Here is an 8,808-nt window from a genome sequence, read left to right as displayed (position 1 = left end):
GAGCCGCTGTGTGTTTCGTTGTGAAAGCAAAACTACTTTGTTTGGCCTTCCAAAAGAGGACAATATCCACTTCGTCATGCCTGGAGCTGATCCGTGCTGGTCGCTGAGGAAATACATCAACTTTGCGCTGTGAATGGCCGGATCGGCTTTCACCGTGGACGAAGCGGAGACCAGCCTGGGGTCGTCACATATGGTTGCCGCAAGCCCGCCCGCCACCGCTCACTCAAGCCCGCCGTGTATGACGCTGTTTGTTTCGTTGTGAAAGCGAAACTACTTTGTTTGGCCTTCCAAAAGAGGACACGACTAGAAATCAGTGGTTAAGTTGTATTTACAACACTGTTCCAGAACAGTACAACCCAAATATTCAGATGTGTGCAGCGCAGTTAAGGGGCGTAACATTTCCGTCACACGCTTGAGGTATTCAGCCAATCACAACGCACTGGATAGCTGGCCAATCAGCGTACACCTCGCTTTTCAGACCGATGAGCTGTAAAAATCGATGCGTTTCAGAAAGGCAGGGCATAGAGGAGCAACAATAATGTACATTGTGTGGAAAATAATGTGTTTTTTTAACCTTAAACCACATAAACACATTGCATTACAACAAATACACAACATAATGTTCTTTTTAGCAACGTCATATGACCCCTTTAAAGGTTTTGGCTTTGTTTTTTGTATTGTTTTCATACTTACTGAAGGTAATGACTGAAAAGTAGTTTGATCAGAGCGCAGGAATTATACATAATCGATCAATCATAGCACGCAAGAAGGTGGGAAATACAGAGAACAGTCAAAGCAAAGCAAATACGCATACATACACTATTGTGTATGAGAACCATACAGCATGTCAATAGGAAATTAAAGCCAAAACCCAGACATTTTAGTCATCCCGACCAGGACATATCCAGGAAAAAGAGGACGTATGGTGTCTAGTGTGAAACAGGGGTTACTCTACAAAGCTGTTTTTGATCCTCAGATTTGCCTTTTGTTAAAGATAATTATTTTACTGTTCATTAAATTTCATTAGTTGTTATTTTTGGCTAAACAGATGTATCTCACCTCTCTCACACAGCAAAAGAAAACCAAATGCTTCTTTGGCACCATGAAAGCCTCAATACAGTGTTAGGAATGGCAAATTGTTGTCAGAGAGTGTGTGTGTGAGAGGAAAGAATTGAGAAAGAAAGTAGATAAACATTGAAGTAATCAGGTGTCAGTCTTTTCAATGGGATTCTGATATAGCGCTTCTTATGGCCTGGTGTAATATCAAAAACAGTTACTAGCTTCACATCAATGTATTCTTAAAGACTACAAATGTCATCTTTTATTAAAAGATCTGCACAAAAACATTTGCTCCCCTCTGTTTAAACACAAAAAGTACAGACTGCTCTGCTCTGTTCTCACATAATCTGATTTCTTTGAGCGACTTTCTTTCAGATGTGAGCCCATCCCTGAGTTCAAACTGCTGCTAGCAAAATCCATGAATCAATCTGAAGTGATATTGAAGGCCTAGTCAAATACTGTGTATTTGTGTAATTAATTCATGAGAAAGCAAGAGATAAGAAATGCTGATAGGTGGATAAAATACTCTAGTGAATGTGAAAGAGAGAGACAAATGTTTGTATAATAGACACTGGATCCAGATATCTTTCTGGCAGAGATGCGGAAGATCAAACATAATGATAAACATATCTTTGAAATCACTAATTAGGTTCACTCAGATTGCTATCAGATTAATTTTGCTTTTGAGAACAGGCACATGACTGTCCTATTCAATTAAAGGCGCACCAAAATCTGTTATATGCTTTGCTTTTGGTTTAGACAGTTTTAGATGTTCAAAAAAAAAGTGTTTTGCAGTGTCTTCATATGCGTTTGTCCTGGTTTCATCATCAGATGTGTTTCTGGCTGTATAAATCTACAAGACTCACATACCATTGAGATTTATCAACATCTCTGAGCTCAAACATCCCTATAAATATGGCCACTACAGAAGGAATCTGTCACTTGTTTGGCCTATGGGTTCCAATACTTGGCCAGCGATTTCTCATAAACAGATTTATCATTTATCATAAATATTAATGCACAGGCTTTCTGCCCATTTTCAGGTTAGAAATCACCAGACTTAACTTTTCACAAGTTGAATGTCCTCTTATATTTGTTTGAGAGTAATAATTCAGTCCAGCTCCCACTTCATCACCAAATGGCTTTATGATCTATGTGGCAGAAATCACATTCAGTTGAGGAGTCACTGCTATATATCCATTAGTTTTACTACACAAACCTCTCTTTCTAAAGTTCTTGCACCCGAATCTCTCAGATCTCTAAAAAAACAAAGATTGTCCCTCCAAACATGACCAAATTTTGAAGATATTTTAAATCACCTTAGCAAGTATTCACTTTTCACTGGAGAATTGTTACATTTGATCAGATTGGGCCCCAGGATTCCAATACATAGGCTACACATTTTTTAATGAATTAGAAGATTAATTTAGGAAAAGAAGACAATCCCACACTTTTCCAAAATATTACTTCCATACATACTCACACATTTCAAATAAATTAGAAGATTAATTTAGGAGAAGAAGACACTACAATCCCACACTTTTGTAAAATATTCCTTCCGATCCAATAAGGAACGCTGCGCTAAGAAAAACACATCTTCCCATTGGTCGGAAGTCAGGAGGTTTCAAGGCGCCCCGCGGAGAATCGCTAGGGACTGTGAATGAAGGGCTGCTTGAAACCGTTTTATCATTACTGTGGAGCAATGTGGAGTCAGCGTATCAACTTTACAGAGATAGAACTGCAGATTCAACAGGAGTGGCGGAGAAAGTTTCTTACATTGTGCTGTAAGGGAGAGGAGGGCCGAGCTCAAAAGGAGGCAGATGTTTGGGATTTCTGATGATGAAATATGTGGAGTCGTCTCGAAAAAGGGGTCATGAAGACCTGAACGCAAAACTCTGAACTGGAGGATAGTTTGTGATTCGCCTTGTTAGCCTACAAGTGGTCGGACACAGGGAGTATCACATTGTAGCACAAGCCGAAGTTTCGCTGAACACGGAAATTCTAGTAAGTTTACATTTGTTTGTATTCGGTTTCCATGCCATAATGAATGAAGTTTAAGTCTCTGTATAGAGTTTTATGTGTGTAGATAGATTTAATCTCACGACTTTAGTCTGTGAAACATTCCTTTGTTTAAAAGTTTCCCGAATCTAGTTTTTGCATTTTTTTTCTTTAAACTTACAGCTACTATACATTTTGTTTTATATTATTTTCTTGCAAGTATGTAATCCGATAGTGACTTGTATCTTTTTCAATTTCACTAATAAGTTAATTGTTCATTAGAGAATATTACTTCATCCAGTAGTGTGACTAGTGTTTATCCATTTATTCACTAGCACTTAATTATTACATACTAGTAGTTATAACTTTCCTGCTAGTCACTAACCTTGTACTGGCAATTTAAGTTTCCCATTATTTCTGGAAACAAATTGCAAATTTTGCCATCGAATTCTGTTAGGTTGTCTTAATTTAACTAGTAACTACTAACTAGTTTTTCTCACTAGTTACAATTGCTTCGTACTCGTCACATGTAAAAACTAGTCAGAATGGCTACTTTAATAATTACAATTAAAAATTGCACTTGTAAGATTAGTTACTAGAAAGGTGTGTCTATTCAGTTAGTACAAAGAAAACTGAAATAGATGCTAATAACTATTTGATTGGTTACAAGTACTAAAGAATAAGTATTAGTACCTAATGAAGAGGTGCTAGTAAAACTAGAATAGGTACTAGCAACAAATATTCTTGTCTGAAGTGAACAGTTGATATATATTAGTAGTTGATACGCTTCCAGTAACAAAAGAACAGTTGCTTGCCACTACTTGGATAGTGACTAACTGAATAGATAATTTAGTATCTCATGATTTGATAGGTAAAATTGTTAAAGATAATGGTCACTATTTGATTACTTCTAGTTAAAATAAGTACTGGTTGTAAGGAATAAATGGTAAAATTTTCTATATTTCTGTTTTTTCCAGGCAATCAATGATGGCGGTACGGGAAGTCAGTCCATGCCTCATATTCATCACAACACTTCTGCTTGGACTGTCTTCCGCCCAGTATCACGGAGAGAAGGGTATCTCCGTCCCGGACCATGGGTTCTGCCAACCCATATCTATCCCCCTGTGCACAGACATCCAGTATAACCAAACTATCATGCCAAACCTCCTGGGACACACCAACCAGGAGGACGCAGGATTGGAGGTGCACCAGTTCTACCCCCTGGTCAAAGTTCAGTGCTCTCAAGATTTGAAGTTTTTCCTCTGTTCCATGTATGCGCCAGTGTGTACAGTTCTAGAACAGGCAATTCCGCCCTGTCGCTCTTTGTGTGAGCGTGCGAGACAAGGGTGCGAGGCCCTCATGAACAAGTTCGGCTTCCAGTGGCCCGAACGACTCCGCTGTGAGAACTTTCCCGTACACGGAGCTGGAGAGATCTGTGTGGGACAGAACAAATCAGACCCCGACATCCCAACGACAGACCCCACGCCATATATACCGGACCCGTTCACTCCACGCATGCATCCGCCACGCCAAAGTCAGGCTTTCACTTGCCCCCTTCAACTCACAGTTCCTTCCTACCTCAATTACCAGTTTTTGGGGGCAAAAAACTGCGGCGCCCCTTGTGAACACAAACAGCCGCATGGCCTGATGTACTTTAAAGAGGAAGAGATCCGATTTGGTCGGCTCTGGGTGGGAATCTGGTCTATCCTGTGCTGTGTGAGTACCCTGTTCACGGTCCTCACTTACCTTGTGGATATGCGCCGGTTCCGTTACCCGGAACGCCCCATCATCTTCCTCTCCGGGTGTTACTTTATGGTGGCGGTGGCTTATGCGGCCGGGTTTTTGCTGGAGGATAAGGTGATCTGCATTGACAAGTTCAGGGATGACGCTTATAGGACTGTGGCTCAAGGGACTAAAAAGGAGGGCTGCACCATTCTCTTCATGATCCTGTATTTCTTCGGCATGGCCAGCTCAATCTGGTGGGTGATCCTGTCTCTCACGTGGTTCCTTTCTGCTGGAATGAAATGGGGCCATGAAGCTATCGAAGCCAACTCTCAATATTTCCACCTGGCAGCATGGGCCGTCCCCGCTGTGAAGACCATCACTATCCTCGCCTTGGGACAAGTGGATGGCGACCTTCTGACCGGCGTATGCTACGTGGGCATCTACAACATTGACGCCCTACGTGGATTCATCCTCGCCCCCCTCTTCGTTTACCTCTTCATTGGAACGTCTTTCCTTCTGACTGGATTTGTCTCGTTGTTCCGCATCCGTACCATTATGAAGCATGACGGCACCAAGACAGAAAAGCTAGAGAAGCTGATGGTGCGTATCGGCGTTTTCAGCGTCCTCTACACTGTTCCAGCTACCATTGTCATCGCGTGTTACTTCTACGAACAAGCGTTCCGTGAACAATGGGAAAAAACCTGGCACATGCAGACGTGCAAGCGCTTTGCCGTGCCGTGCCCGGCCAACAACTTTGCGCCTATGACACCGGATTTCACTGTGTTTATGATTAAGTACCTCATGACCATGATCGTAGGAATCACGTCAGGATTCTGGATCTGGTCTGGAAAAACTCTACAGTCGTGGCGCAGGTTTTACAAGCGGCTGGGCAACAACCAGGGCGAGACGACAGTGTGAACTGAACTTTGTGAGAAATACAGGTCAATATTGAAAGGAAACGTGAACTGCTATCAGGTCACACATACTACGTTGAACCATGCTGATGGTAGAAGACACTGCTGTGTGAGCCCAGCATGATGCTTTTCTCATTTATAAAGTGCCCAGACTTTGCCAACACTTTTGAAAGCACAACTCCAAAGAACATGCATTTCTCCAATGGACTAAATCTCGAAATGCTTTTTAAACTTTAAGCCTTGGAAACCCTACTAATGATTTTAATGGAAAAGATGGCAGAACTCTTATCTTTCATACTGATGAGTGGACTTTAAAGATGACTTTTGTTATCAGGAGTATACGCCACCATGGCAGCCAAAAATGTCTGCAATTTAGTCTTGTGCCTTGCAGTACTGATCAATTCCCGTTGTTGAATGAATGTCTCTTGTTTTTTTTTACCACATTTTTGGTCATTTTCTCATAGATTACATATTTTAGTATTTGGTTGCACATGGCCATTTATTTAGATTTTAGAACTAGTTCAGTTTAATGTTCTTTGGTGGCTTATTCATCCATGTTGCCATATCAAGCCAGGTCTCATGAAGTAATTTAATATTCTGCCATTTTAAAGGCCTTAGCGATGTGAAAGTGACTGACAGGATTCTAAATGTTTAGCGGAGAAGACTGTACAGGAGGAAATGTTACCATATTTCATTATTTGTAAATTATCACATTTCTGTCAAAAGATGTATGATGTATTTAAGCAGATGAATTTTGTTTAAGGCCTTTTTCAATTTCACTACAAAATATCTTCATGGAACATGATCTTTACTTAATATTCTAATGTTTTTTGCATAAAAGAAAAATGTATCATTTTGACCCATACAATGTTTTTTTTGGCTATTGCTAAAAATATACCCAAGCGACTTAAGACTGGTTTTGTGCTCCAGGGTCACAAATGGTGATTCATGTCGATGCTCTGACGACCCTTTGATATTTCCCCCAAAACAGTTGTTAGCAAGTAGTTGAAACTGATAACCGCATAATTTACTACAAAAACAGACCTCAAGTGAGTAGCCCTCCATGTGTCCCGAGTCCATTAATGGTTTCAGTCTGTAGCATGAATCTAAGAGCGGAGAAGCTAGGACAACAACAGAATAAGGGTGAACAAACGAATCAAGGGGGACTGTAATGGTGAAAAAGTAAACATTTCTCTTAAGACAGAAAGAAACATAAAAGTGGCCTACAAAAACAGGATCACGAATGGTGTGAAGTTTGCCACCCTGCCTCTGGGACAACAGGAAGCCCTGAGATGCACCAAAACATAAGATCTCTTCCCTTCCTCTCCAGATGAAACTGGATACCGCTTCATTCTTTAGGGTGAGGGAAACGCCCCACCCCAGGTCCCCTTCTCCTGTGTGTTTTTTTTTTCTTTCTTTTTTTTCAGAGAGTTGGGGGATGTTTCTCTGTAAGGGCATTTGGAAGGTGATGGGGGTGGGTGGGTTACAGTATCTTTGAGAATAGATACTTCACTAATGATCCAGAAGGATCCAGAATTCTTGTTGGTATCTGGAATACCACGTTTCGTCCGTGTCCAAATAGTACAGGATTATGATTACTTGGCAGTGAGCCATAATGCTACAAACGGCCTCTGTAAAACATGTTTTTAATTAGTATTTTAAACAATGTCCATAAAACATTCAAAAAGTAACTAGATCATGCAGTTGTTTTTCCAGTGTAATATGATTATTTGTGTGGGTACATGCACCCCAGTGTCTGATTGGGTGTGTTGGCACTCAATTCACAGCGTGTGCAGCCAAGAAACGTCTATCACTTGGATTGACGGTTAGGTTTATGGAATTTTTTACAACAGTGTAAACTGTCACTGTCTGATTTGCTCCCAACCCATAAACACACACACACACACACACACATACATGTTTATAACATACCAGCAGCGGTTTTACTGAGGTGAGATATGGGGCATTCTTAGGAAAAATTACCATTTGTGTGTTACATGTGTTCTTATCCTGATATAATTAACTGATACTGAACTTAGTCACATTATTTGATCAATTTAACTTTGAGAAAATGTTACATTTGTATTTTTAGTTTTACAATAAAAAAATTGGTGTAGAAACAATTTTCACTTAGAAATTGGTAGTACATTTTACAAAAAATATGCAGAAACCGCAAGTAACACATTGAATTAAACATGAAACTAGAAATAGAAAAACTGAAATAGTATTTTCTTGTAAAAAGTACTCCAATAATCTTTGTTTTATTTACAAAATTTTTTTTTTTACAGTGTACTTTTTTCCTGGCACTCAACCTGCTGTGACATTTATATCATTTAAAATACAGATTTGATTTTTGTGACTTCATTTGGGGAACATTTTAAAAATGACCACATAGTTCAAACAGAGGTACATTTCTCATAAAGTCTATCAATATTTCATTATGTGTACACATTGCCTTGTCAAGCTCAATAGTTCAGCTCTTTTATGGGAAGAAATAGTGTTCTTGGCACAAAAATACTAACTGTAAATAATGTGTCTGACACTGATATTTGCTAGATAAGACTGTTAACAGACATTTTTTTTTTTGCACTGATCTTAAATTCCTGTAACATTCAACCCCAAGACATTTACAAGGGTTGACATGCTTTAGAGACTAATGTCATGGGCTATTTAAATTATAATGTGTGATTTCATACAAAGCACACCAAAACTGAGTGATAGTATCATAATTTACTCATATGATACTTATGATACTACTTAGAGTTATGAGGCTGAAATAATGCAGCACTTTAGGGTTGGCCTTAAAGCTATTATTGACACTTTAAAAGACTATAATCATAATTTAGGACTCAGAATTAAAGTTTAAGAAATGTCAACATGAAATGAAAATTCATTTTTTAAATGCATTGAGAATGATTCATCCATGCATATGTTTCACTTTAAATTATTTGTTTTTTTTTGACCAATTCAAGTTGATCCGTTTTACTTGGATGTACATCCCAATACAGAAAACAAATCTGTTGCTGTATCTTCACGACTTTCAAAGTAGTATTCATTCAGTAATATTTTGTTGACCACTAATCTAAATATTTAGGACTATTTATAGCCCTGT

General features: G+C 39.2%; 1 protein-coding gene across 1 annotated transcript; it reads left to right on the top strand.

The window, feature by feature from the left end:
- The first annotated feature begins 2,699 nt into the window (after window positions 1–2,699).
- On the top strand, window positions 2,700–6,339 carry fzd7b (frizzled class receptor 7b). The gene is made up of 2 exons (XM_016508867.1): window positions 2,700–3,063; window positions 4,035–6,339. Exon 2 carries the CDS (start codon window positions 4,042–4,044, stop codon window positions 5,698–5,700), a length of 1,659 nt encoding a protein of 552 aa, XP_016364353.1. The 5' UTR covers window positions 2,700–3,063; window positions 4,035–4,041; the 3' UTR covers window positions 5,701–6,339.
- Window positions 6,340–8,808: the final 2,469 nt, after the last annotated feature.

This window comes from Sinocyclocheilus rhinocerous, unplaced genomic scaffold (genome assembly GCF_001515625.1).
Source record: "Sinocyclocheilus rhinocerous isolate Xijiao unplaced genomic scaffold, SAMN03320098_v1.1 scaffold504, whole genome shotgun sequence".
Classification (NCBI taxonomy): Eukaryota; Metazoa; Chordata; class Actinopteri; order Cypriniformes; family Cyprinidae; genus Sinocyclocheilus; species Sinocyclocheilus rhinocerous.
Note: the sequence above shows the minus strand (reverse complement) of the source record. Positions and strands in the feature narration are given on the sequence as shown.